Below are 27,981 nucleotides of genomic sequence, written 5' to 3'. Positions count from 1 at the left end.
TTCTTTCTACATCATTCTTTTTATTGTTTTCTGTTCTTTGACTATTAATTATTGTATGCATTATAGTTTCTGTTCTGTTTTCTATTCTTTGACTATTAATTATTGTATGCATTATTGTATTGCTTGATACCTTTTTTGCACTGTTCCCTCAAAGCTGCGTGGGGATACACCATTTCATAACCTGCTGCACAATAGTTCTCCACTGCTGGGCAACAGAGACACCAGAACCTTCCTCCCACCACCACCTCTATCACTGCTGCTGCTTCTCTATCTGTGGCCACTGCAGGGCTGGACTCTCCATTTACATGATTGACAGTCCTGATCCTTCTGACATCACTTCTGTTCTGGGGCAGAGCCGGAAGCTGCGCAAATGGAGAGGCAGCCTCATGGTGGTTATAGTTTGTCTTGCAGCTGCTTCTAGACAAGTAGCAGTGGCATGGGTGTAGAGAATGACACGGAGACAAAATTTTTCCTGTTCCCGAAGGAACTCAATTCTCCTGTCCCTTCCCCGTGAGTTTTGTCACTGTCTCTATCCCTGCTCCATTCCTGTAAGCTCTGCTTTAACCGCACAAGCTTCAAACACTTATGATTTTAAAGTGTTTGAGGCTTGTGCAGATGAGAACGGAGCTTGCAGGAATGGGGCAGGGACAGGAAAAGAACTCGCTGGGATGGGAAAATGTGTTCCCATAGGGATGGGGTAAAATTTGTCCTTGTGTCATTCTTTATGCGGGTATTAGGGGGGTAGGGAGGAACAGAGTAGAGGAAGATTCTGGACTGGGATGAGAAACAGCAAGGGACCATAAGATAGATGGAGGAGGATAGAGAGGGTGAGCAGAGGCTGCATGGAAGAGGACAGCATCATTGGGTAAAGGTAGAACAAGCAATGTTAGATGGGAGAGAAGGTATTAGGGATCTGAAATACTTACCATGGATGGGAGAAAGATTTAATACATATAAATAATCCCTTTAGTAAATGTTCTCTGGAAACTTGGAAAAGTGTTAGGAAAAAACTTTTAGATAGAGAAAAAGGTATTTTTCCCCCCTATATTATATGCATGAGATTTTACACCAGGTAGGGAGGGGGAAATCTTTAAGAAGTGGGGAGGCAAAAGGGTTAAGAAGTTTTGGTCAATTAATTGAAGAAGGGGAGGTAAAAGTTTTTACAGATATTCAGGATTGATATCAACTAGAAACGAGAGATCTTTTCCCTTATCTACAGATAAAAAACTACATATTGACATATAAGGGGAAAAGTAATGGAATCTTTTTTTTATTTTTTATTTGAATTTAATACATTTACAATATCATAAAGATATCAAGAAAAAAAGGTTTCCATACAAATTTTCAATACAACAAACCATACAACAAACAATCCTTTACAAGCCCAATAAAAGGGGAAAACATGTTGCTTATTTATCAACTAAATTTAAAGGAAAAACAAAGAAATGGGTTGAATTCCAAAGAACCCAAATCATTCCCTACTACATTTAGGACATGGACATACCTACCCTGTTTTCTCAATAAAGAATGAAAAAGAAAGAAAAGGAAAAGAAAAAGAAATCTCACTTCTGTTCACGAGCTAACAAAAATTGTTGCAGCTGAATGAGATCCCAAAAAACAAATTCAGTATCTTGTATCTTAACCAAACATTTACAAGGAAACTTTAAATAGAATGATGCTTTGAGTGCTAATACTCTATTTCTCAATTTCAAAAATTATTTTCTTTTAAGCTGAGTAGCTCTTGAAACATCTGGAAATATACTAATCAAATCCCCACAGAACTTGGGTCAGTCTATTTTTAAAGTAAAGTTTCATTAACAACATTTTATCTGTCTCACTCATACATGTTAGAATCATTGTGGATCGAGTCTGAATAACATCTTGAGAATCTTCTAAAAACTCTGTCAAGTTAACATCATCTGTTACCAGGTGATCCACATCCTGTACAGTTTCCTTTTTCTTCTGGGGAATATAATAACAATTATTTATTGGAAAACTATCCGCATTGGGTAATCCCAGTATTTCCTTAAAATACTTTCTTAACAATATTTCTGATAATAACAGATGAGTAACTGGGAAATTAACCAAGTGGAGATTCTATCTCCGATGCAGATTTTCTAACATTTCCATTTTTAAATGCAATGATGTGGAATCTTTTACAGCAGATAGTGAAACAGCTTGCAATGTGTTACTTTGCGTTTCAATCACATCTAATCTAGTTTCCAAACAATTTAAATTTGCGTCCACATTCTCAAACTTTTGAACCACAGATTGTGAGAAATCAGATGTTTGTTTCATTGATTCTCTGAGAAACCTCTCAACTCTAGAAATACCTAACCAAAGATCCTTTAGAGTGATATCCTGTTTTTCCACAGCTAGTGGTTGTTCATCCACTACACTAGTAAATTCAAATGGTTTAGGTATATCAGTAAACATCAATTTACTTGTTGAGGTAGATGATACCACAAGACCTGTGGAACTAGTGGGGGTTATATTCCCACTTATACCGGTTATTGGATGAAGGGGGGGGTGTCCTTTGTAGAGGACTCATCGATGCTCCGGATATGGGAGAATTCAAATCAGATACATTTTGCGCTGGGGAATCTAAAGAAAAAGTCAAATGTCTATCCATTGGACCTGAGACAACAGGTGTTGAACTCTTAGATTTAACTTTCCTTTTCCCCATAGTCAATTAGCTTATACAACCTGGTATCTTGCTCCACAGCTCCACGGTTCTCCAAGGGGCTCCCAAGGGGCTTGACCTGCCCCTTAGGGCTCACCCCTTCGGCCACGCCCTGCAGCCGCCTCCACGGCTGCAGACCGCAATTTAAAGCAAAATACGAGGCACAGAAGACGGGCCCAGTGACGTCAGGGGTCTGTCCTTATAGATGCCTGTCCGATTTTCCAAGTAAGTGCAGCTGCAGAGGGCTGGTCGGGGCAGTGAAAATGATCCTCCGGCGTCCCAGATAGTAACAGCAACTAGCTCCCGGTCTCTCCGCGGCTGCAGACCGCAATTTAAAGCAAAATCCGAGGCACAGAAGACGGACCCGGTGACGTCAGGGGTCCGTCCTTAAAGATGCCTGTCCGATTTTCCAAGTAAGTGCAGCTGCAGAGGGCTGGTCGGGGCAGCGAAAACGATCATCCGGCGTCCCAGATAGTAACAGCAACTAGCTCCCCAGTAATGGAGTCTTAAGGAAATTTGAATTTGAAAAAGGTTTAGGGAAACCAGTAGTAAAAGGATGTGTCTCCTGGTTATATACAATTATAAATGAAGATAAAGTAATCAAAACATCATATATGAAAGCATGGGAAAAAAGACCTGGGGAAGGAATGGTCCATAGATGAGTGGAGGGTAATTGTATCACATCTTTTTCAGACAGCTAGGGCTGCCACTTTGGTGGAAAATGCTATTAAACTCCTAGTACGTTGGTACATTACCCCGGTTTTAATTAGTAAATGTACCAAGCAGAGTGATGCTACCTGTTGGAAAGCATGTGGTGGAAGAGGTACATTCTATCATATGTGGTGGGAATGTCAAAGGGTCCAGATGTTTTGGGAGCAAGTATTTGAGTATGTGAGCAGATTAATTCAGACTCCACTTAAGCTGAATGCTGAAAGGGCATTGTTGGGAGTAATAATAGAAGGTTTAACATTCTCTCAATCCAATCTTTTGGACTTGGCATTCATAGCTGCCAGATTGACACTAGCTCAGCAATGGTGTATGTCAAATGTACCTACATTAAGAGATATGAGGGAACGTTTAGGAACAGTGTGTGAAAAATATAGACTTTCAGCCCTTTTATCAAATCAATGGGCAAAGTTTAATGATATATGGGAGAGTTATATTGAATTGGAAAAAGAAGCTCTATGAAAGAATTGAGATGTATATTATCCTACCCTTATGGATTGGGAATCCAGGTCTCCTGGGGGAGGGGGGAGGTAGGAAATGGGACTGTTTTAATTGTAGTATAGATAATTTGCATTATCTTTATTAGTTTATTAAGGTTATGAACTATATCTAATGTTAATTATGTGTTGTATTGAGATTATTGTATTAAAATTATTAAATAAAGAATTTAAAAAAAGGAAGGGGACCTCATCTCTGCTCCAAAACTTCCTCAATTATCTGAATAGCCTCACCCCGAGGTACATTTTATTTGTGTACAGTGACCTTACATCTAGGGTTACTATCAATCCTGGCTGGAACAAGGCTTCCTTAGATGATAATAACTATAAAAAACGAGTGGTATCTTGAATATGAGAAGGAATCAGTTCCATGAAAGGATGCAAAAATGTGTCCGCATACTTGCATACTCGCTCTAACAATGAGTTAGTGGAGGACACAATTGGACATCCAGGAGGATTTTGTAAAAAAATTGTGAATCTTTGGAATTAGGTGTAGTATGGACACCTGAAAATTAGGATTACAAAAGAATTTCTCTTCTTTATTTGTAACAAATTTTTCTTTTACGCCTTCTTGAATCAATCAACTTAAATCTCCAAAGATTTCCATTGACGGATCTTTATCCAACTTAGTATATACTGTTTGATCGGATAATTGCTGTTTCGCTTCCCTGATATACCTCCTCTTTTACAAAACCGCGCTAGCGTTTTTAGCACTGGTCGCGGTGGTAACAGCTCCGGCGCTCATAGAATTCCTATGAGTGTCAGAGCTGTTACCGCCGTGGCCAGTGCTAAAAATGCTAGCGCAGTTTTGTAAAAGTGGGGGATAATCATTTTTATTTAATAATACAATTGCTCCGCATTTATCAGCACAGTGGATAATGATGGACTTGATACTAATGGCATGCCATGGAAATGATAATAAAAGACTTTGGCAAATGGAAAAGAAATTCATCTTTGGTTCAAAGACTTTGGCCAAAGGGGCTTAATGCTAGGATTAAATGGAATGCATTTTATTAGTGCATTCCTCTTTAAATGATTCTTTTCCCGGATTGGAGCATTTTCAGCAGGAAATGGTCTGCCAAACCCGTGACATTCTTTTTATAAACCAGCGCCATTATTGTTAGAACACACAGGGTATGTAAGTTTTCCCTGAAGCAGCCGGCTTGACCGATGAAACATGATTTCTTGTTGGTTTTTTTGTCTGCATGGAACTGGGGCCATTAGTGCAGCACGCTGCTAGTGCGGCTTTGTAAAAGAGGCCGTTAATAAAGTGATTTCCCTCACAAAGTTTCACTCTGTAAGCCCTGTTAGGGGCTCCAAATATCTTTAAAAAGTGAGAAAAAAAGTCAGCAAATTGTGGCAGATTTACGGAGTGCTGTATGCATAACCTAAACACAGATTTAAATGACCTTTCTAGTGAATCCTTGATCATTTACAATGCCCCAGTCCAAACCTGGCATCTGGCTCATCTGGCTTATTTCAGCTATCATTTTATGTTTCTAAAAATTCTTGTGTTAGACATCTTCCCCTTATCTCACAGCTTCCACATCTGTCTTACGGGAAATTCTGTGTCACAGGCTTACATTTTCAGTTCTTCTTTCGTTGCCTTTGGTTACCCTGTCTCATGTTCCATCATGTGCTATGGGGCAGTGGCTCCAGTCATTGGGGATTTCCTCCCTGCTCAGGCACTTCTTTCTGTTGGCTCTTTGGGCTGGCCAGATGAGTTTGTTTATTCACCTAGCATTTAGAGAAATGGAGGAGTAGCCTAGTGGTTAGAGCACTGGGCTGACAAGCAAGGAAGACCAGGTCAAATCCCACTGTTGGCTCTTGTGATCTTGAGCAAATCATTAGCCCCCCCATTGCCTCAGGTAAAAATTTAAATTGTAAGAACTCCAGGAACAGGGAAATACCCACAGTACCTGAATGTTACTCACCTTGAGCTATTGCTGAAAAGCTGTGAGCTAAATCCAAATAACAAAAAACTAAAACATAAAACTCCTACTTAATACACTTGGTAGCCAAGGCAAGTTAGACCATACATAATGCAAAAGTTATAAATCTTTCACCCTCTATCCCATTTCTCTCCTTTCATGTGATCATAATCTAGGGCAGTGTTTCTCAACTTCTTCAAGCCAAGTACCCCCTAAGCCTAACAAATATCAACCGAGTACACCCACCCAAGCTCCGCGTCTGACTCCACCCCATAATAATACTAATTGTAATGCAATTGCTTCCATCCATTTTTCATATACACACAATATAATCTTATTAATACATAATGGTAACCATAAAATAAAAAAAAACACAAAGAATACTGTACATAGAGAAAATGTTAATTATCATTTATATTTGATTTTTTTCCTAGAGGTAAAGGCAGATGACTTTAAAATATGCAATGTCACCTCAGTAAAAACTATAGAAAAATAGACAAATATAGTTCAAAATATAGAGAGCAGATATAAATTCTCAAAACTGATACATTTTGATCACTAAATTGAAAATAAAATCATTTTTCCTACCTTTGTTGTCTGGTGATTTCATGAGACTCTGGTTGCACTTTCTTTTGACTGTGCATCCAATATTTCTTTCTTTCTTTCTTCCTTCTGAATGCTTCCTCGCCTCCGGATCTCATTCCCTCCCTCAAGCAACATCTTTCTCTGTCCCTCCATGAGTCCAATTTTTCTTCCTCTCTCCTCCACCCCCATTGGCAACATGTCTCCCTCTCTCATTCCCTCCCTTGCTTTACAGGGAGTGGAGAAAGATCCAGGTTGCATTTCTCCTGCTCCCTGTACTGCCACATCTAACATTTCTCCCTCCTTTCCACCAATCCAACATCTTTCTCTCTGCCTCCTGCACGCTTCCTCTCCTCCAGTCCTCATTCCCTCCACCAACCAACATCTCTCTCTCCCTCCCTCCATGAGTTCAACTTTTTACTTTCTGCCCTCTCCCACTTCCCCTGAGTGTGACATTTCTCCTTCCCTCCTTTCTGCCCTCCCCATCCATCTCACACTCTCTCTCCACACTTTCTGCCTCCTACATGCTTCCTGTCCTCCGGACCTCATTCTGTTCCCCAACCAACACCTCTCTGTGTCCCTCCAATGAGTCCAACTTTTCTTCCTTTCTCCTCCACCCCTATTGGCATCAAATCCCCCTCTCTCTCTCACAGTGTCCATCTGTCTTGAGAGATCCAGGCATCTCTCCCACCCCCTATACTGTCATAGCCAACATTTCTCCCTCTCTCATCCCCCGAATCATGTGCAGCATTTTTCACCACTGCCCACTAGCCCCATGCACATTTCTCCTATCACTCCTCTGCAGCACCATGCCACATCCTATTACTACTATTTATTATTTCTATAGCGCTGAAAAGGAGTACATAGCGCTGTACATTTTAACATATAATAGACAATCCCTGCTCAGAAGAGCTTACAATCTAATTTAGGCAGGACGTTACAGGGTTGGGGAGATTATGGCAGAGGAAATGATACAGTGGGTATAGGTATCTGACAGCGGTGAATGGGAGTTAAGAATTGAAAACAGTTTCAAAAAAGTGGGCCTTCAGCTTGGATATGAACACTGCCAGGGATGGAGCACGATGTTTTGCCTCTTCCAGGTATATGGTGCCGCGAGAAAGAAGGGACGGAGTCTGGAGTTGGAAGAGAGAGGTACAGTTAAAAGGGGCTTGCCCGACGAACGGAGATCATGGGGGGGGGAGCATAGGGAGAGATAAGTGAGGAGAGATATCAAGCGAATGCACTTGTAAGTCAGCAAGAGGAGTTTAAACTGTATTCGGACTGTCATCCCCTTCAATCTGTCCCTCTGTTCTCTCTCCACCACCATATCCAACATTTCTCCTCTCACCCTCCTCTCCCCATGCATCTCTACCTCTCTGAAGGTAGAATGAACGAGGAAGTAACTGGGAACCCCTCCCCCTCTCTGGATGGAGGGGGCTGGATGCAGAGCCTCTCAGAGCAGGGAGGGAGAGGGAACAGGATGCAGAGCCAGGCAGGGCAGAGCACTGCATTTGAATATTAACTCCCTGATTTGTATTTGAATCAACCTTTTTTCCTCCTTTTTCTGAGGAAAAAAAAGGTTACCTCTGTTTATATTCGGGTCAGTTTATATTCGAGTATATACGGTTTTGAAATGTTTGGGAGGCCTTCCTTTTACAAGCTTTTGCTACCTTTTTAAAAAATCTGACTTGAAGGAGTTCTCCTGTGCTCATGTCTTTTTACTTCACATCTGTTCTGTTATGGGTTTTGTCAGCATAGCATAAACTATACTAGATGCAACCACTGAGGATATGATTGCAGATAAGGGTTTATCAATCTCACTCCTAGTGCTTTGCTGTAGATTTCAAAAGATCTTAGGTCTTCCCCTTACTTCTTTGCAACTAAGGATATTCTGTTCTTCTCCTGGGCTGCCTTCAGTTCTTCATTTTCTGCCTCCATTACTTTCACTTGGTGGCTGCTCCATATGTCCATCAGCTTTTGTATGAAAATATATTTTCTAGTGTTACTTCTGAGAGGTATAAACATAGGGTTAAACATAGTAACATAGTAGATAATGGAAGATAAAGACCAGAATGGTCCACCCAGTCTGCCCAACATGATTCAATTCAATTTTTTTTTTTTTCTTTCTTCTTAGCTATTTCTGGCCAAAAATCCAAAGCTCTACCTGGTACTGTGCTTGGGTTCCAACTACTGAAGTCTCCGTCAAAGCTCACTCCAGCCCATCTATTCTGCTTGAGTACCTGAATAAATGCATGTAAACTGTTCTGAGCTCCCCTGGGAGAATGATATAGAAAATTGAATAAATAAATAAAATAAATAAATCTACACCCTCCCAGCCATTGAGGCCCTACCCAGCCCATCCTCAACCAAAAGGCCATATACAGCCACAGACCGTGCAAGCCTGCCCAGTGCTGGCCTTAGTTCTTCAATAATTTACTATTCTTTTCTGATTCTAAATCCTCTGTGTTCATTCCACGCTTTTTTGAACTCCGTCACTGTTTTCGTCTCTACCACCTCTCTTGGGAGCGCATTCCAGGCATCCACCACCCTGTCCGTAAAGAAGAATTTCCTTGCATTGCTCTTGAGTCTACCACCCCTCAACCTCAAATTATGTTCTCTGGTTTTACCATTTTCCTTCTTTGGAAAAGATTTTGTCCTACGTTAATACCTTTCAAGTATTTGAACATCTGAATCATATCTCCCCTGTCCCTCCTTTCCTCTAGGGTAGTGGTCTCAAACTCGCGGCCCAGGGGCCACATGCAGGTACTATTCTGAGGCCCTCGGTATGTTTTTCATAATCACAAAAGAAAAATAAAACAGTTTCTTGATCGTATGTTTCTTTAGCTTTAAATTACAATATTATTATTAAGACTTAGCCAAAAGGAAAGATTTATAAACTATAAAGAGTTTTAACTCATGCAAAATTGTAATTTCTTTAATAAGACTTTAACTATTTTTTTCTGAGGCCCTCCAAGTACCTACAAAACCAAAATGTGGCCTGCAAAGGGTTTGAGTTTGAGACCCCTGCTCTAGGGTATACATAGTCAGGGCTTCCAGTCTCTCCTCATACGTCTTTTGGTGCAAACCTCCTATCATTTTTGTCACCCTCCTCTGGACCGCTTCAAATCTTCTTATGTCCTTCGCCAGATACAATCTCCAAAACTGAACACAATACTCCAAGTGGGGCCTCACCAACGACCTGTACAGAGGCATCAACACCTTCTTCCTTCTACTGACTACGCCTCTCTTTATACAGCCCAGCATCCTTCTGGCAGCAGCCACCGCCTTGTCACACTGTTTTTCACCTTTAGATCTTCGGACTATCACCCCAAGGTCCCTCTCCCTAGCCATGCATATCAGCCTCTCACCTCCCAGCATATACGGTTCCTTCCTATTATTAATCCCCAAATGCATTACTCTGCATTTCTTTGCATTGAATTTTAGTTGCCAGATATTAGACCATTCCTCTAACTTTTGCAGATCCTTTTACATGTTTTCCACTCCCTCCTTGGTATTTACTCTGTTACAAATCTTGGTATCATCCACAAAAATGCAAACTTTTCCTTCTAACCCTTCAGCAATGTCACTCACAAACATATTGAACAGGATCGGCCCTAGCACTGAACCCTGAGGAAATCCATTACTCACCTTTCCTTCCTCCGAGCGACTTCCATTAACCACCACCCTCTGGCATCTGTCCAACAGCCAGTTTCTAATCCAGTTCACCACTTTGGGTCCTAACTTCATCCCTTCAAGTTTGTTCAAGAGCTTCCTATGAGGAACCGTATCAAAAGCTTTGCTGGAATCTAGGGATACCAGACATCTGGATTTACCCAGACATGTCCTCTTTTTAGAGGACTGTCTGGGCTTCTGGATGGTTTTCTGGACTGGAGGGAGTTTGTCCGGATTTTGGACTCACACTCTCCAGTCCAGCCCATACCCCGAAGTCGAATAATGGCTTTTGTGAGTTTCCCTTATCCCCAGTACCTTCTCTGAAGCTGCAATTTAAAAACTTTGGACAGCCAGCGGCATTAGTGATGTGATCCTTCTGCAGTCGGTTTGCCCCAGAAGCCTTCACTCTGTAGCATCCTGCCTACGTGGGAACAGGAAGTACTACAGAGTGATGGCTCCCGGGGCATGCCGACAACAGAAAAATCATGTTGCTAATGCTGCTGGCTGCCCAAAGTTCTTAAATTGCAGCACCGGAGAAGGTACCGGGGATGGGGAGACTGACAAAGGCCATACCCAACTCCGGGGTGACCCGGGTGGGTGGTTGGAGAGAGAGAGAGAGAGGCTATGTTGAGGGGGTGGAGTGGTTTAGGGGCAAGACTAGAGGGAGACAGGGGGCAAGATGTGGGTGGGGCATGGACAGGGCTGGGTCAGGTGTCTTCTCCTTTGACTTAGCAAATATGGTAGCCCTATAAAAGCAGGATGGGGCACTCCTCATTTTCATTTAAATGCATAGTAGCAAAACACGCTCTCATAGGCGGCAACAGCAGTGTAGTTGAAATGCAATTCTTTTCTATGTTATGGCTCTGTAAAAATGTCTATCAGTCTGTTCAGACTGCTTTTATTGTCACTGCAGAGCACTCGTCCACTTTACACGTAGGGTATCCTTTTTTAGCTGCATGTGGGAAACAGCTTGAGTGCCTTCCTCTCCCATTGCTTCTGCAGAAAGGCTGCTTTTAAACTCTGCGTTGAACACAAAAACCCCATTCAGACTCGAACTGATGTTATGAAAATGTGGCATGAACCTGGTTACTGCATGCTAATTCTCTGAAATGATTCCAGGCTGTAACAGCCTCTGACAGGGCCACCGCACCTGCCACAGGCCGGGCTGCCAACCCTTTGTCTGGTACTGCTGCATTAGGCCCTCTGCAGGGCCCAGGCCTAGCTTATGCAATTGAAGTCTTTCCTCCTTTACTTTGCTGGTGTGTGTGGGGATGTTAAGACAGCACCTGCCATCCCCTTCTTAAAACAATCTGATACCGAAAATCTCTGCCCTTCTATGTGCACCTGTCTGCTTCTGTTTTCCTTAACAAAACTAATTATTACTGATATTTAGCACTTTTTTTTAACCAGTTTATTTGAGAATTTTGATGAACTCAGACTAACAGTGCAGATGCTAAACACTTAAGGGGCAGATTCTCAAAACTAAAATCTGCCTTTAACATGCTCGCAAAATCGGTTCCAGCCGGTTTAGATTGCATGCACAGTATTTTGGCGGCAGATGATCAAAATGGCTTACAGATGTCTTTTCCAAGTTTTCTAGCAGTCTCCGATACTGCCATGCAAATGTAGCAAAACGAGGTCATTAATATTGAAATGGTCACTCCGACGGATTCTCTGTAATCGCCGAGTGATTCTCTAACCTTATTGTGCCACATTTGCATCCAAAATTTACCGACAGGTCTGAGCTGTTGTTGCCTTACTTTCTGATCAGTGCCTGAGCGCTGATTGGTTCAGACATAACAGGAAAGTAAGGTTTGATTGTTCAGAAACCTCCCCCCTGATACAAATTTAAATAAGAATTAAAAAAAAACAAACCTAAATTGAAGTTCGGCAGGAGAGATGCCCACTCTCTCCTGCTGCATCACCAACACTAAAAACCCCACACCTTCCTGGCAACAGGAGAGATCCCTATTCTTTTCCCACCAAGCAACACCCCTCCCCCCGACATTGTACCCCGGCTGTGGGAGAAATGTCCAGTCTTTTCCCACCAAGAACACACACCCCAAAATCGCACCCCAGCAGCGGGAGAGATGCCCACTCTCTCCCTGCCAAGCAACATATCCCCAACACCCCTTCAGCAGCGGGAGAGATGCCCAATTTCTCCTGCCGCCATGCAATACCCCCCCATCATCCCCTTGGCAGTGGGAGAGATGCCCAGATGCCCATGCTCTCCCACCACCATGCAACCCCCTGTGCCTCTGATGAACCCTCCCTCTTCCCCTTACCTTACTTAGATAGCTGGCTGGAGGGATGCCTACTCCCTCCGGCTAGCCGGCCTGCCCCTTCAAAATGGTGGGCCTTCCCCTTCCCCCATGGTGCATCCTGGGATGCACCGGGGAGGGGCCTGAGTCTCTAATTGGCCCAGGTTGTTTAAGGCCCCTCCTATGGGAGGGGCCTTATGCATCTAGGCCAATCAGAGCCTCAGAGCCCATTGCTCTAACTAAAAGATCACTTCTTCACTCCAGACTTGAGAAGCTTTGACATAGTTGTTGCTTGGAAGAAAAGATTATCAGGAGCTTGCTTATAACTAGTATTCCAGTCCTATTAGAGGAAATCTGCAAGATCTGCATCCTATTGATCCAAATACTAACACAGGGAAGGTCCTAGAGGTGAGCATCTCCAAAGAATGCTCTGATGGATTTGATAGAAAAGGACTCCTTAGTGCAGAAGTTATTTCTGTGGCTGCCACATTTGGATTTTATAGAATATTTGTTTTTGTATGAATTGCACTAGAGTAAAATATAAAGCATGTCATGTTGTTCATATTTATCACCTGGACTCTATATAGCTGACACCTTTAATGAATCTCAAAGGGAAGCCTCAGCCCCACCTCTCCAACGCAAAGCCACTTTTCAAATTGCGGGAAGCTTTACGTGGTCCTCATCATTGGCTGTCCACTTACTTGTAGTGAAACATTCCTTATTTTAGTTTTTTTATGTAGTGTGAATATATAAATTTTGTGTTGCGTTAGTCACATTTCCTCAAATAAATACATATACATATAAAATGCATATATGGTAAGTTTATACTTAGCTTGTATCACAGCCGAAACCTAGGAGTCTGACCCGACATATTTCGCATATAATGCTGTATCAAGGGTTCCCCTACAGAATGAAGAATAAAGAAAAGGACGCTGTGAAAAAAACATTCATACACAGCTACCTTCCATAATCCCTTCAGTAGTTCTTATATAGATATATAAAATGTAGCTCACCGAGGCTGCTGCTGTCATCCGACTCCAAAGTGTGAGAGAAAGATGGCGGTGGCGTGCTACCCGGTGTTTAAATACTCCTCCTCATCCTAATTCAGAAACTCTCTCCCCCCTGTTCCCCTTGGGTCGATCATTAGCCAATCGCCGACAGCCATTCTATTTCCCCGTTTAACCCTCTAGGTTCTACCGTGTCAAGCGAAAAAATATACCTCTTCTCACTCTGATTTAACCTCCTTTGGTCTTTGTGAACAAGGTCATTCAGGCACCCCTAGTGGAGCACTGGATCACACATAACCATACGGTGGAGGAGATTAGATGGCGAGTCATCAATAAGATCACTGGGAGGGATGGAGGGAAAGACCAAAGGAGGTTAAATCAGAGTGAGCAGAGGTATATTTTTTCGCTTGACACGGTAGAACCTAGAGGGTTAAACAGGGAAATAGAATGGCTGTCGGAGATTGGCTAATGATTGACCCAAGGGGAACAGGGGGAGGGAGTTTGTGAATTAGGATGAGGAAGAGTATTTGTATGTATACGTATTTATTTGTATATGTATTTATTTGAGGAAATGCGACTAACGCAACACAAAATTTATATATTCACACTACATAAAAAAACTAAAATAAGAAATGTTTCACTACAAGTAAGTGGACAGCCAATGATGAGGCACCATGTAAAGCTTCCCGCAATTTGAAAAGTGGCTTTGCGGTGGAGTGGTGGGGCTGAGGCTTCCTTTTGAGATTCATTAAAGGTGTCAGCTATATAGAGTCCAGGCGATAAAAAGTTTACACAAGATAGGACCGGACATCAAGCAATATTCTAATTCATGCCATAGAATTTTTGGGTTCATATTTATCAGGCATCCCACTAAGGGTTCCTTTTCTAAACGGCACTAGAGATTTTTAGTGCAGGCCGGCAAGGTAAATGCTCCATTGCTCATAGAATTCCTATGAGCATCAGAGCATTCACCTTGCCAGCTTGCCTATCGTGCCATATTTGTAAAACCCAGCGTAAATGATTTGAGTTTAGGAGGTTGTGGTAAGAGTGGATAGCATAGCTGGTGTTAAGAAAGGTTTTGACAAGTTCCTGGAGGAAAAGTCCATAGTCTGTTATTGAGAAAGACATGGGGGAAGCCACTGCTTGCCCTGGATCAGTAGCATGGAATATTGCTACTCCTTGGGTTTTGGCCAGGTACTAGTGACCTGGATTAGTCACCGTGAGAACGGGAATACTGGATTTGATGGACCATTGATCTGACCCAGTAAGGCTAATCTTATGTTCTTATGTAACTATTTAATATTTTATGTTATGGATTTTATGTTTTTTGTGTTATTAATTTTGAATGTATTTTTGGAACCCGCTTAGGTTTAGGCAGGCTATAAGCTTTTTAAATAAATAACTCCATCCTATGGAATTGTGGTGGTTCTTTGCACTGGGAAGAACCTAAAGATTTCTATACTAGCCTAAGGGAAGTCTGGCCTTCCTCTCTTCTCTTGCCCCTCCCCTCGGAGTACAGGGTGTTTAGTGGGCTCTCATCTCCAGAAGTGCTGCTGAGTTTGACCAGAGAGAGTTACATATGCACACACTCAGCAAAAGATTAAAAGCTAGGAGCCTTAATCATTTAGCTGGTGGGCTTGACTATTCTTGGCACAACTTATCAGCTAAAGCAAACACAGGATTTATGTAATGCCCTCTTTTCTCAGAAGGGTCACGTGTGGTACCTTTGACCTTACCATGGACTAAGGGCTCAACCCCAGCTCAGACCTGTAGGAACTTCAGAACGGTGGCCTGTATGTAGTCTTTCTCTGTTTCTAGGGGGTCATATTGGAAGTTTTAACATCATGGCAGTGCACGTCACTCCTATAAATGTGTGAATTCAACTGTACATCTTATCACTGATCTGTAACAAGGACATTCAGAGTGAAAAGCTGTGCAGAGTGTGAGCTGCATAAATCACTTATGGCAGGTGGCCCCCTCCGCTGCTCCATTGACTAGCGTGGGCCTGCTGTAGTGTAGCAGGAAACAGAAGAAGCTTGTTTATTGCTTCTGAGCTGCTAATTTAACTGACAGATAAACTGTGTCATGTATATCATATTCACAGTTACTTGTTAAAATTTGAACTGTAATAGAGAAGGGTGTAAGTATGGAAATACTTTGAGGGGCTTGAATGCCCGAGATAAGAGGAACAGGGTTTGATAAATCCACTCAGATGGGATGATTGGAGGTGCATGAGGGAGCATCCTCTTCGATCCCCATAAAGAACTTGAGAAACAGGAGAGATCATTGCCTTTAGGCTTGATCAGGGTTGGGAGAAACAGCACAAGCTCCGTGAGAGCAGAGAGGAGTGAGGGAAAATGAGAAGAGTGAGGACTGAGGGGGTAAGAAGGAGAGTGAGGTGGAAATTGGGAGATAGAACTAGCTAGGTATGGAGTGGAGGAGGAGAAGAGGGAGGGAAGAAGGAAAGGGCTGAATTGGGGTGGGGTAGGGCGACGGGTGCAGAGCAGTCAAGCAGTTTCCAAGCAGGAGATCTTTTTTCTCAGTACAAGGCCCTGCCTCCCTGGTTTGCTCTACTTTGCCTCCTTTCCACCCAAAGCCTTGTTCTGCTTCCATTCTACCCATTGCCGCAGTCCTGTCTTTCATTTAGACAGCAGCTTCAGAACTAGAGAGTTACACGGGGACAGAAATCCCACCCGTCCCCGTGAAGAATCACTCCGTCCCCGCGAGGAATCCCTCCGTCACCGCCCGTCCCTATAAACTTAAGAAATAGTTATTTCATTTAATTATGCTACTGAATTAAAGGCTCTGGTAGAGACCCATTTAGAGAAAAAAAAGGCTCTGGTAGAGAAAAAAAAAATAAAAAAAATAAAAATGCTGTGCAGAATTCAGTGCAGACACAGGCAATGGGGGAGGAAGTGAATCACTGCACATCGAGTCACTTCCTCCTGTGCCTACGTAGACCCAACTGTTTACGTGAACCTCTATCTTGCATGTGCAGAATTCCGCTAGGAGTAATTTTCATCAACTGTCCCCTCATTCTATAATCGTGCTCACGAAGGTTATAGAATACCTACTGTTGCACATATAACTTAATTGATAAATTAGTTGCTAATTGGCTCTAACTCTTGGTGTTAATTGACAGTAATTACCAGTTATGTGTGTAACTGCATTTAGACCCAGATTCTTTAAATGGCCGTGGAGTTAGGTGCCTAGATCGAAGTGCCTAGCTGGTACCTAACTTATACAGAGTTGCTATACTAGAACAGACCGAATGTCCATCGAGCACAGTATCCTGTTTCCAACAATGGCCAATTCATTCATTCTAAAAATCCAATTCCATTGAAAAGCAGAAGCGTGAGTGCGAGTGCTTTCCTAATCTTGGATCTCCCCCTCCCAGAGCCAGAATTCCTCATTCTAACCTCCATCCTACTCACACATGCATATTCCTTCATGAATACCACCCCTATAGTATCTCCTAGCCAATTCTTCAAACCATATCCCCAATATATATTCAGAAACCTAAACAAGCAACCTCCATCTGTAACCAGAAAATTTCTTCCCTCAATGTTATGTAATAATCTTCTATAACCTGAATGTGTTGTTATTCTTACTTGATATGTAAACTTCCTGGAAATGTCCAGATTTCTTCTAATTTTGTAATCCGCTTAGAACCGCAAGGCACAGGCGGAATAGAAATCACCAATGTAATGTAATGTAATATGGGGTCATTTCCTAGCAGCTGATGCACGCTTAGTAAATGACCCCATAAATGTTACAAGAATATAAAATAGACAATATTTTACTTCCATTTTGTCTCTTCCCTGATTTTGAAGCATTTTCCAACTTTAATTAGTCTTTATTTTGTGTTATAGCTGCTAAAATCACACTGCTTATTTAGCACCTATGGCGCTCTGTCTCATGTCTGCAGGAAAGGAGATCCCTTAGTGTCACTGATGAGCAGTGAGATCTATTTGCAGAGTACTTCATTATACAGTATCACCAAAGATGTGGTGAAAAATTACTTCCCCTGCTTGGCTTTATAAATTCTGCTTAGATGTAAAAGTTGAACATGTCTGAAGAGTTTATTGCCCAGCCTTTGGGAGTTAATCTGCGCCACTTGGAAAAGCCTGTAGAAAGGTGGACCGAACAATCTCTGTCTGTCTCCTTATATCTGAGTGAAATTTCAAAGCCAATTTCAATCAGTAAAGAGAGACATTTTCGATAGACTAAACTAACTAAACCAAACCTTAGGCGCTTATACTGCATCTTCTCTATAAGAATAGAGCTCAGCACAGTTTACAAAAATTAGTAAAGAGAACAAGTACTATATGAATTTGGAATAGTATGGAGAGGAGTGGAATTTACAACTTTGAAAATAGCCAAGTTTTCAGATGTTTCGAAATAGTTGGAAAGAGAAAGAATGTGTAAGTCCAACTTTGGACGTTTCCCAGAAGACATCCAAAGATGGGAACAAATAAACGCCCATTTTTGAAACTGGCAAAACTGCTAGATGGCCAAAATGTTTTTGTTTTTTTTTAAAAAAAGAAGTATTCAGAGCTTATGCAAATCAGTAAAAAAAATCACTTAATATTTTTTTATATAGGACTTCAGAGGTGACACTCGTTGCATCAAAATGGCTGGAGTGCTGTTCCACCGTGTCTCTTCACTAGTCATGTTATTTTTTAAAAATATGTATAGATTATTTAGACTGCAGAGAAAAATATTAAGTGACTTTTTAAGCTCTGAATACTTCTTATTAGTATATTTTGCTTATTTAGAATTTTTTTCTATAAGTTTGAGTGCCTTTAGTTGGTTAGCATGCCTTAATAAAAGGACCCCTTAGGCATGTGAAATTATTCTCGTATTTGGCCCTGCTGTATGTGTGTGTGTGTGTGTGTATATATATATATATATATATACACACACACAGTAAAACCTTGGTTTGCGAGCATAATTCGTTCCAGAAGCATGCTTGTAATCCAAAGCACTCGTATATCAAAGCGAATTTCCCCATAAGAAATAATGGAAACTCAGACAATTTGTTCCACAACCCAAAATCTTTAATACAAAATACTATACGTACTTGTATTGCAAGACCTCGCTCATTTAGAACAGTCACTGCACTCCTGCAGCGTCAGAGAGAGAAGAACCATCGGCTCAGATGTGATGCGTGTATACTGTATGTCCTCGTATTGCAGGACCTCGCTTATTTAGAACAGTCGCTACACTCCTGCAGGGTCAGAGAGAGAACCATTGGCTCAGTTGTGATGTGTGTATACTGTATGTACTTGTATTGCAAGACATTGCTTGTAAATCAAGTTGAAATTTAATAAAATGTTTTGCTTGTCTTGCAAAACGCTTGCAAACCAAGTTACTTGCAATCCAAGGTTTTACTGTATATGTTGGTGGGGGGATGGGCAGTGGTTTTCTCCTCAATTCTGGATTACATGTAAAAGGTCTTATGCTTGTTTTTTTTTTTCCTCTCTGCTGAATTATGTGCATATTTCCTAGATGTTTGACTGGTTTTAACCTGTCATTTGCAGGCACAGCTGGAAGCCCAGAAGGCCACGCAGGATTTCCAGCGGGCCACTGAGGTTCTGCGAGCTGCCAAGGAAACCATTTCGCTGGCGGAGCAGAGGCTACTGGAGGATGATGGGCGCCAGTTTGATTCTGCATGGCAGGAGATGCTGAATCATGCCACTCAGCGGGTAAGATAATTGAAATCTTGACTGCCCTTCCCATCAAACTATCTGCAAATAATTTTCCTGTGGGCTCATTCATTATATGCAGTGTTGTTCAAAGTACTTAAGTAAAAGTAAAAAGGTTATTGCCTGAAATAATATTTTTTCCAGTAAAAAGTGTAAGTATTTTACTGGAAAAATAGGCATCGGAACGCGGGGGGGGTCCACAGGGGGAGGGGTCCACGGGGGGGGGTCCACAGGGGCTTCCCTAAAAATTGGCCGTGGCTCCAGGGCTGGCGTTAAAACACTATCTCCCGCCATAGCTGTTGGGCAGAACGGCGTGCCCATGACGTTTTCGCATTGCGTTCTGCTCGATGAGATCAGGGGGCGGGGCTAGGTGAGAATTGGGGGCGTGATGGGGCGGATCTAGGGTGTTCGAATTTTCCAAACGGAAAATATGGTAACCCTACACATGAAGGCTCCTGCTTTAGCCCTAGTAAAGGCTAGTTCTGACTGAGCTGGAAGCATCCATATCACAAAAGACCTTTTATTTGTTTTGCACTTCACATATGTGTTCATATGTAGTTGAATTACTATCAAAGCGTGCTGTGGTTTGTGATTAGTTACTCATGAAAATATTCTTTCAAGGACATGTGAAGCAAGCTTAGAGTGTTTCTAGCAGATAAGAAAAATTTGATTCAGAGTGTTCCAGAAAAAGTATAATTCGCCAAACAAGGGGCAAGAAGTGTGGGTTATTTTTGCATCTGTTATAAGGTAACAGAGTACAACAAATGATATAGAAATTTTTGTTTGTAAACTGTTGATAGAAAATTAATCAGTTGCTAATTCTTAAAAACAAGAAATTTCTCCAATGTAATGTGAGGAGATTTTTTTTAATCCTTTCTGAAAAATTTCAGGTGTTGAGAACTTTTGTCTTCAGCATAACTTCAGCCCCAACATTTAATGAGAAATCTGGACTAACTGTAATCCATGGGAGGTGTAGGGAAGCCAGAATTTGGGTGGATGACAAATTGGGTAAAGAAGGGGAGGAGGGAAAATACAGCCATAAAATTAATAACCAATGCAAAAAAATATGATCATGTAACACCACTGCTCAAAGAGGCTCATTGGCTCCCTGTTAATTACAGAATTACTTATAAATTATGTTTACTTATCTTTAAGACTTTGATCAACAAGACCCCTGCATTTTTATATCGATTTCTTGTTTCTTATTCTACAAAAAGAATATTACGTTCTAGCGAACAAAATTTGTTATCTGTCCCTTCGTTAAAAATTATCAATACAAGGAGACAATTTATCTTTTCATGTACTGCACCACAGACATGGAATGCTCTTCCTATTTTTTTACGAGAGGAAAAAGAACTTGGAAAATTTAAAACTGAACTTAAAACTTTCCTTTTTAAAGATGCTTTTATATCATAATTTTAGTTTTAGTATTATGTTTTCCTATAAGAAACCTGTGTTAATTATTTCCCTTTGTGTTTCCCCTCAATGTTTCTTCTTTACTTTATGAATTGTAGTTCATCCCTTCTTTCCCATGTTTATCAATGTTAATAATCATGAGTTCTTACCCATTATTTAATAATTGTATGTACTGTATTGTTTGTTTTAGTTTTTTTTTATTTAATAATTGTTAAATTTAAAGTGTACATCGCTTAGAATATTTGATTAAGCGATTTATCAAGTCATCTAATAAACTTGAAACTTTAAACTTGAATGCTTTTATATCTTGGGAGTTATATTTCTGTCTTTGCTCTCATTTTTTGGTAAATGATGTGTTTTATTTCAACATTCCTCCCAGTGACCCTTTGAGAGTAATTCTAATTTTGTTTCTTATAGCCTCATTATCTTCCTTAACACACTTTCTTCCAATCTGTTACAAAGACTCATAAAGGCTGCTTCCCCTCATACTCTTCTTTTGGGCCTTGTGAAGCCTTGGGATTTCCTGGGAAATGTAACCATGGCAACTTTGGAGCCATAATGGGGGAATATTGCTCCATGCAGAATATTGCAAAGTTCTTGGCACTGTACTGATGATGCTGGCTCTGTTTACCTGTCAGCCATGCTTTTCTTTCTGGCCTGCATTAACTAGTTCTACTGCTTTGCTTTGTTTCTGCTGAATTGCTAAACATTGCTTGTAATTTTTCTTAGGAGGAGATTGTGGCACGGTGGTTAGAGCTACAAGCTCAGCACCCTGAGATTGTGAGTTCAAACCCCACACTGCTTCCCTGGGCAAGTCACTTAATCCTCCACTCTCCCAAATGCATTAGATTGTGAGCCCACCCAGACAGATAGGGAAAATGCTTGAAGTACCTATATGTAAACTGCTTTGAGTGTGGTTGTAAAACTACAAAAAGGTGGTATACAAGTCCTAATCCCTTTCCCTTTCTAAAGTTTCCCCCATATGATGGTTTCTTGCACACCCGCAACAGGGCTACTCAAAAGGGTCCAGAGAAGAGCGACTAAAATGATTAAGGGGCTGGAGGAGTTGCCATATAGTGAGAGATTGGAGAAGCTGGGCCTCTTCTCCCTTGAAAAGAGGTGACATGAACGAAACATTCAAAATACTGAAGGGAATAGACTTAGTAGATAAAGACAGATTGTTCACCCTCTCCAAGGTAGAGAGAACGAGAGGGCATTCTCTAAAGTTGAAAGGGGATAGATTCCGTACAAACGTAAGGAAATTCTTCTTCACCCAAAGAGTGGTAGAAAACTGGAACGCTCTTCTGGAGTCTGTTGTAGGGGAAAACATCCTCCAGGGATTCAAGACAAAGTTGGACAAGTTCCTGCTAAACTGGAACATATGCAGGTGGAGGCTGGACTCATTTAGAACAATGGTCTTTCACCTAGGGGCCGCCGCGTGAGCGGACTGCTGGGCACAATGGACCCAGCAGCGGTAATTCTTATGTTCTTATGAGCTAGATACATTAAATTCCTCCCTTTAGAGAAGCAAATGAACATTTTTTTTCCATTTTTCTCACAGTTCTGTAGTGAGGGCCTCCCAAGATGTTAGTTTATTCCATTCAGTAGTGAGAGGGTGAAGTGGAGTAAACTACCATTTCTAGTTTTACTCTGTCCTAAGTTATGACAACATTACAGGCAAATTCTGACTGCTTCAATGGAGCCTCTTAATTTCAATTTGTCCATGGCGCTGTCGTAAAGCGTTTTTAAACTTCTTTCTGCTTCTGATGCTTTGAAACTTCCTGTTTATCCTCTGGTCCATTCTTAGAAGACCTGAATAAATTGTGTTGGCTTTCCTCAGGAGCTAGACGATGTTCAAGCAGGTAACTTTATTAGTGAACAAAGCATTCAATACAATTTGTTTTTTGGCCTCACCCAGTCTACCTCAGAAGTCTAAACATATAAAGAGTAAAATATATAAATCACATAAGTGTAAAAATACAACAATATAAAGCCTTTATAAACTCTATATATGTTTAGACTCCTGAGGTAGACTGGTGAGGCCGAAAACCAAATTGTATTGAATCGCTTTGTTCACTAATAAAGTTGCCTGCTTGAACATTGTCTAGGTGGTTTGTTCCCCATCATTTCCACTGTTGTCTGCCTGGCATTGCGGTTTGCGGAAGATTTTTGTCTTCTGTCTTATGCTCAGCTTTCCTCAGGACCCCATTCTTTTTTTGCTCCTAGCATCCAGATTATAATCTAGCATTTTAAGGACCTGGTGGGGGTGGGATGGGGGTGAGGGGATGATTTTAGCCACAATGCACACCTTTTATAACCCGCCCTGAATGTTGAAGCTTTGATACCAAAAAAGGGAGAAGAAATTAAAAAAAATAAAATAATCAGACAGGATCTGCAGCCCTCACTGCTGTTGTCTCCGCATTAGCACACCTCATGCTGTAGCGATGCTGTGTGTGTCAAGGAAGACATTTTCAAAGTACAGGGCCGATGCTCCAAGTTGCATTCTGAAGCCGCTTGCGGATGGATCCACAGCACCTCAGTAACACAAAAAAAAAAACAACCTAGCTCGGCAACACTCGAAGAAAATTACATTTAAAGCTTATGCAGAGTTAAACTCGTGAAGGGAGGAGTATGCCTGACACACGTGTGTAGTGGTTTTGTGTGCTGGCATTTTTTTTCTAACCTTGTCTGGGCATGCACACGTCAGCACTTTTTCATCAGCGCCTAAATATGAGCCTCAGAAAGATTAGTAGCAGGTGAAATTTATGCAAGGTTCATTTTTTTTTTTTTTTTTTTGTAAGTTCTTGTTGTAATACATCTTGGATAATTCTTTTGTAATCCGCCTTGAACTGCAAGGTAATGGCGGAATAGAAATCCCTAATGTAATGTAATTTAGATGCAGATGTGTGTTTTTACTTTTGGTTTTGCTCCGATTTGTGACTTGTAGGAGTCTCCCTCCGCTTGTTAAAGAATACAAAGCTAGAAGTTCAGTGTGGAAAATTGACCAGAAATCCTCTCAAGTTCTTCTACACAGCCCCTAACATGGCAAAAACTTGTCAGCATTGTAGGCCATCGTTTCCTTCTGTGCAGTGGCGTAGTGAGAGGGTGAGGCACCCGGGGCAATGGAGCCCCAACCCGTCCTCTTCTCCACCCTGCCCCTGCCTGCCACGCATGTGCCTGCCCCTTCCCTTCCCCTGTCTTTCTTTAGCGTTCCCGGCATGAACAGCAACCCCAATCTGCTGCTCGCGCCAGCATCGGCTCTTGCTCTGACATCACTTCCTAGGCGTGGGACCAGGAAGTGACATCAGAGGAAGAGATGACACTGGCGCAAGCAACAGGTTGGGGCTGCTGCTCATGCTGGGAATGTTAAAGAGAAGGGAAGGGGGTGGGGGGAGGGTGAAATACTCATGTGGATTAAAAACTGGCTGGCGGATAGGAAACAGAGAGTAGGGGTAAATGGACAATGCTCAGACTGGAAAAGCGTCATGAGTGGAGTGCCTCAGGGTTCGGTGCTTGGACCCATGCTCTTCAACATATTTATAAATGACCTGGAAATTGGTACGAGTGAGGTGATTAAATTTGCAGACGATACGAAGTTATTCAGAGTAGTGAAGATCCAGGAGGATTGCGAAGACCTGCAACATGACATAAACATGCTCGAGAAATGGGCCGCGACATGGCAGATGAGGTTCAACGTGGATTAGTGTAAGGTGATGCATGTCGGTAACAAAAATCTTATACATGAATACAAGATGTCCGGTGCGGTACTTGGGAGAGACCCCCCAGGAAAGAGACTTGGGAGTAATTGTAGACAAGTCAATGAAGCCGTCTGTGCAATGTGCGGCGGTAGCGAAAAGGGTGAACAGAATGCTAGGAATGATTAAGAAGGGGATCACGAGCAGATCGGAGAAGGTTATCATGCCGCTGTACCAGGCCATTGTACGCCCCCACCTGGAATACTGCGTCCAGCACTGGTCGCCGTACATGAAGAAGGACACGGTACTACTCGAAAGGATCCAGAGAAGAGCGACTAAAATTGTTAAAGGGCTGGAGGAGTTGCCGTACAGTGAGAGATTAGAGAAACTGGGCCTCTTCTCCCTTGAAAAGAGGAGACAGAGAGGGGACATGATCGAAACATTCAAGATAATGAAGGAATAGACTTAGTAGATAAAGACAGGTTGTTCACCCTCTCCAAGGTAGCGAGAACGAGAGGACACTCTCTAAAGTTAAAAGGGGATAGATTCCGTACAAACGTAAGGAGGTTCTTCTTCACCCAGAGAGTTGTGGTAGAAAAATGGAACACTCTTCCGGAGGCTGTTATAGGAGAAAACACCTTCCAGGGATTCAAGATAAAGTTAGACAAGTTCCTTCTGAACCAGAACGTACGCAGGTAAGGCTAGTCTCAGTTAGGGCTCAGGGCTTTGACCTAAGGGCCTCCATGGGAGCGGACTGCTGGGCACGATGGACTCCGGGTCTGACCCAGCAGCGGCAATTCTTATGTTCTTATATTCTCACTTCCCCCTTATTATGCCATTGCAGAGGAATACTTCCTGACCTCGTTATGATGCATAACAATCTTAGTAGATGCACAGTACCGGGCACAGTTCTGGGTTTTTGGCTCAGAAATATCTAAGAAAAAGAACAATTTAAATTAGAGCATTAAATTATAGAGAGTGTATGTTTGGGCAGACTGGATGGACCATTCGGGTCTTTATCTGCCTTCATTTACTATGTTACTATGTTACTGCACACGTTAACACTGGTGCTTGAGCCCTCTGAGCATTTGTCACACAGTAGTATGTGCGCAAACCCAGCGTTAATTGTACGTTAATGCTGGTGGTAGCTTGGAGTGTTGGCCCCTAGGTTAGTCAAAATGAGCAGTGGCTCTAGAAATGATGCAGTTAAAAGTACACAAGGTAAATAAGCACATTATGCAGAGCCAGAAACAGCTGGATTTTCATGTTGGTTTTTGATTTTTTTCAAGGTCATGGAGGCAGAGCAGACAAAAACTCGGAGTGAACTGGTGCACAAGGAAACTGCAGCCAAGTACAACGCTGCCATGGGCAGGATGAAACAGCTGGAGAAGAAACTGAAGAGGACTATCAACAAGTCAAAGTGAGCTTACTGGTATTACTGGGGGAACAGAGGGCCATGGGCGTACATTGCGTGAAGTAGTCCACTAGTTACAGAGGGACCTAATGAAAGTCGGTGCTCTGACAGCGGGGATTCAGCAAAAGGAATAGTTTTCCTTAGTCAAAGGCCTGAAGCCACATAATTCATCTCTGGGTCTTGAGTGTGGTCCTTATAGAGATGGGCAAGACAGAAAATGTGTCTTTTTGCTGATAGTTTTTATTTTTTCCATTTTGAAATATATTTTATTTAATGAAACCTATCTTTTTATTCCTTTATTTCCTACAGGCCTTATTTTGAACTCAAGGCAAAGTACTACCTACAGTTGGAGGTGGGTAAGAAAATTCTGTGCTTTTTTTTTTCTAATTTGTATAAACACTAGGAAGTTTTTTTTTCTCTGTTTCTACAACAAATGAAACTGCCACATTTTCAGCAGAAGAGTCCCATTTCCAGTACTAAACTGTAGCAAGTAATATACATCCAGTATATAATGCTGTTTGAGGGAAGTGGGAGAGAATGGTGTCTGTCTGCTGCTTTCAGGTGGGATTGCGTAAGTACATTCTGTTGGCAAGGTACAGACACATGCCTGAAATAGCACATGTCATGTACATGGGTTTAAATCAACTTTTGAGAATCAGAGGGTTAAATTTTGGAATAGTCTGCCACTTCAAATAAGACAACTAGACTTGTTAATCTTTTTTGTAAAGCATTGAAAACCTACTGGCAACACCAGAAAGTATTTCTTCACAGAGAGAGTGGTTGATCATTGGAACAAGCTTCCAGTGCAGGTGATCGAGGCAGACAGCGTGCCAGACTTTAAGAATAAATGGGATACCCATGTGGGATCCCTACGAGGGTCAAGATAAGGAAATTGGGTCATTAGGGCATAGACGGGTGGGTAAGCAGAGTGGGCAGACTTGATGGGCTGTAGCCCTTTTCTGCCGTCATCTTCTATGTTTCTATGTTTCTATGTTACTTATTTGATAATTCTCTTTAATTATGTTATATTTGTCATTATGTGTTTTAATTTTATTTGATTGAAAAAATTATATTTTGATTAAAAAAGTTTGATAGGGTTTTTCCTGCCTTAATTTTTATTCACTGGCTTCCTATATGAGCTCGTTTTTTGCTTTTTTTAAAAAACTTGCTTGTATGATATTTAAGATCTTTGAAGGGACCATTCCTGAACATCTGTTGGGCTTGTTTAATTTCCTATACAGCAGTCGGACCTGTTTCAAACTAAATAATGAGATGAAGGATTACTATCAGTCACCCGAGAATCCAAAAAACAGGCCCAAACAACCTGACAAACATAAAGGAGCGGAGAAAAACCTCAGTTAAGCTTCCTATGGTCAAAAAAACGCCACTCCTTTATTGTCAATGTTCCAATCCACCGATAAGGACTTAAATCAGTTCAAATATTAGAATACATTGAATGAGCACCTTGGGCAGTATCGAAGTTGCTCTCCCTGTTCATCTTCACTTCGTGATTTGAGGTCCTGACCTAATTTATTATATTTTTCTTACTAGCAATTAAAGAAGATTGTAGATGAACTTCAAGCGAAGTTGTCTTTAGCGAAAGGAGAGTATAAAGCAGCCCTGAGGAATCTGGAGATGATCTCAGATGAAATCCATGAGAAACGGAGGTCGTCCACCATGGGCCCCAGGGAGTGTGGGGTGGGTGCAGAAGGCAGCAGCGCCTCCATAGAAGACCTTTCCCTTTGCAAACTAGAGCCAGACACTATATCCAGTAAGTATTTTTGATACTTCAGCATCTTTACAAAATTTGTATTGCATAAAATTGAAGTTGAGAACAACGTGGCGTGTACTGTAAGATGTCTTGTTCTAAAACAAATATGCATGCTTGCGACTTGCCATTTCATTAAAAAAAAATGAAAGGAGAAACTCTCATAATATCCACTGTAAGTCTTGCTATAATCCAGTGCAAGAGAAGGAATCTTACAGTTCATAAGAACATAAGAGTTGCCGCTGCTGGGTCAGACCGATGGTTCATCCTGCCCAGCAGTCCGCTCACACGGCGGCCCCCAGGACAAAGACCAGTGCTCTAAATGAGTCCAGTCTCACCTGCGTACGTCCCAGTTTAGCAGGAACTTGTCTAGCTTAGTCTTGAAACCCCAGAAGGTGTTTTCTCCTATAACAGACCCCGGAAGAGCGTTCCAGCTCTCCACCACTCTCTGGGTGAAGAAGAACTTCCTTACGTTTGTACGGAATCTATCCCCTTTCAACTTTAGAGAGTGCCATCTCGTTCTCCCTACCTTGGAGAGTGTGAACAGCAAAATGCCACAGCGCATGGTCAGACTAAGTACTAGACATCTGGAGTTAGACAGTGTGTGGTGCAGTGGTTAGA

The 27,981-nt window shown here is 41.8% G+C and overlaps 1 protein-coding gene across 1 annotated transcript in view; it reads left to right on the top strand.

The window, feature by feature from the left end:
- Nucleotides 1-27,981, top strand: part of SH3BP5 (SH3 domain binding protein 5) — a 103,446-nt gene that overhangs the window by 49,629 nt on the left and 25,836 nt on the right. Inside the window, exons 4-7 of the mRNA XM_033930040.1 lie at nt 18,903-19,067; nt 25,468-25,598; nt 25,902-25,944; nt 27,144-27,363. Of these exons, the coding sequence (XP_033785931.1) occupies nt 18,903-19,067; nt 25,468-25,598; nt 25,902-25,944; nt 27,144-27,363 (559 nt within the window). The remainder of the gene's footprint in view (nt 1-18,902; nt 19,068-25,467; nt 25,599-25,901; nt 25,945-27,143; nt 27,364-27,981) is intronic.

This window comes from Geotrypetes seraphini, chromosome 2, assembly GCF_902459505.1.
Source record: "Geotrypetes seraphini chromosome 2, aGeoSer1.1, whole genome shotgun sequence".
Lineage (NCBI taxonomy): Eukaryota > Metazoa > Chordata > Amphibia > Gymnophiona > Dermophiidae > Geotrypetes > Geotrypetes seraphini.
This window is presented reverse-complemented; position numbering and strand designations above follow the sequence as displayed.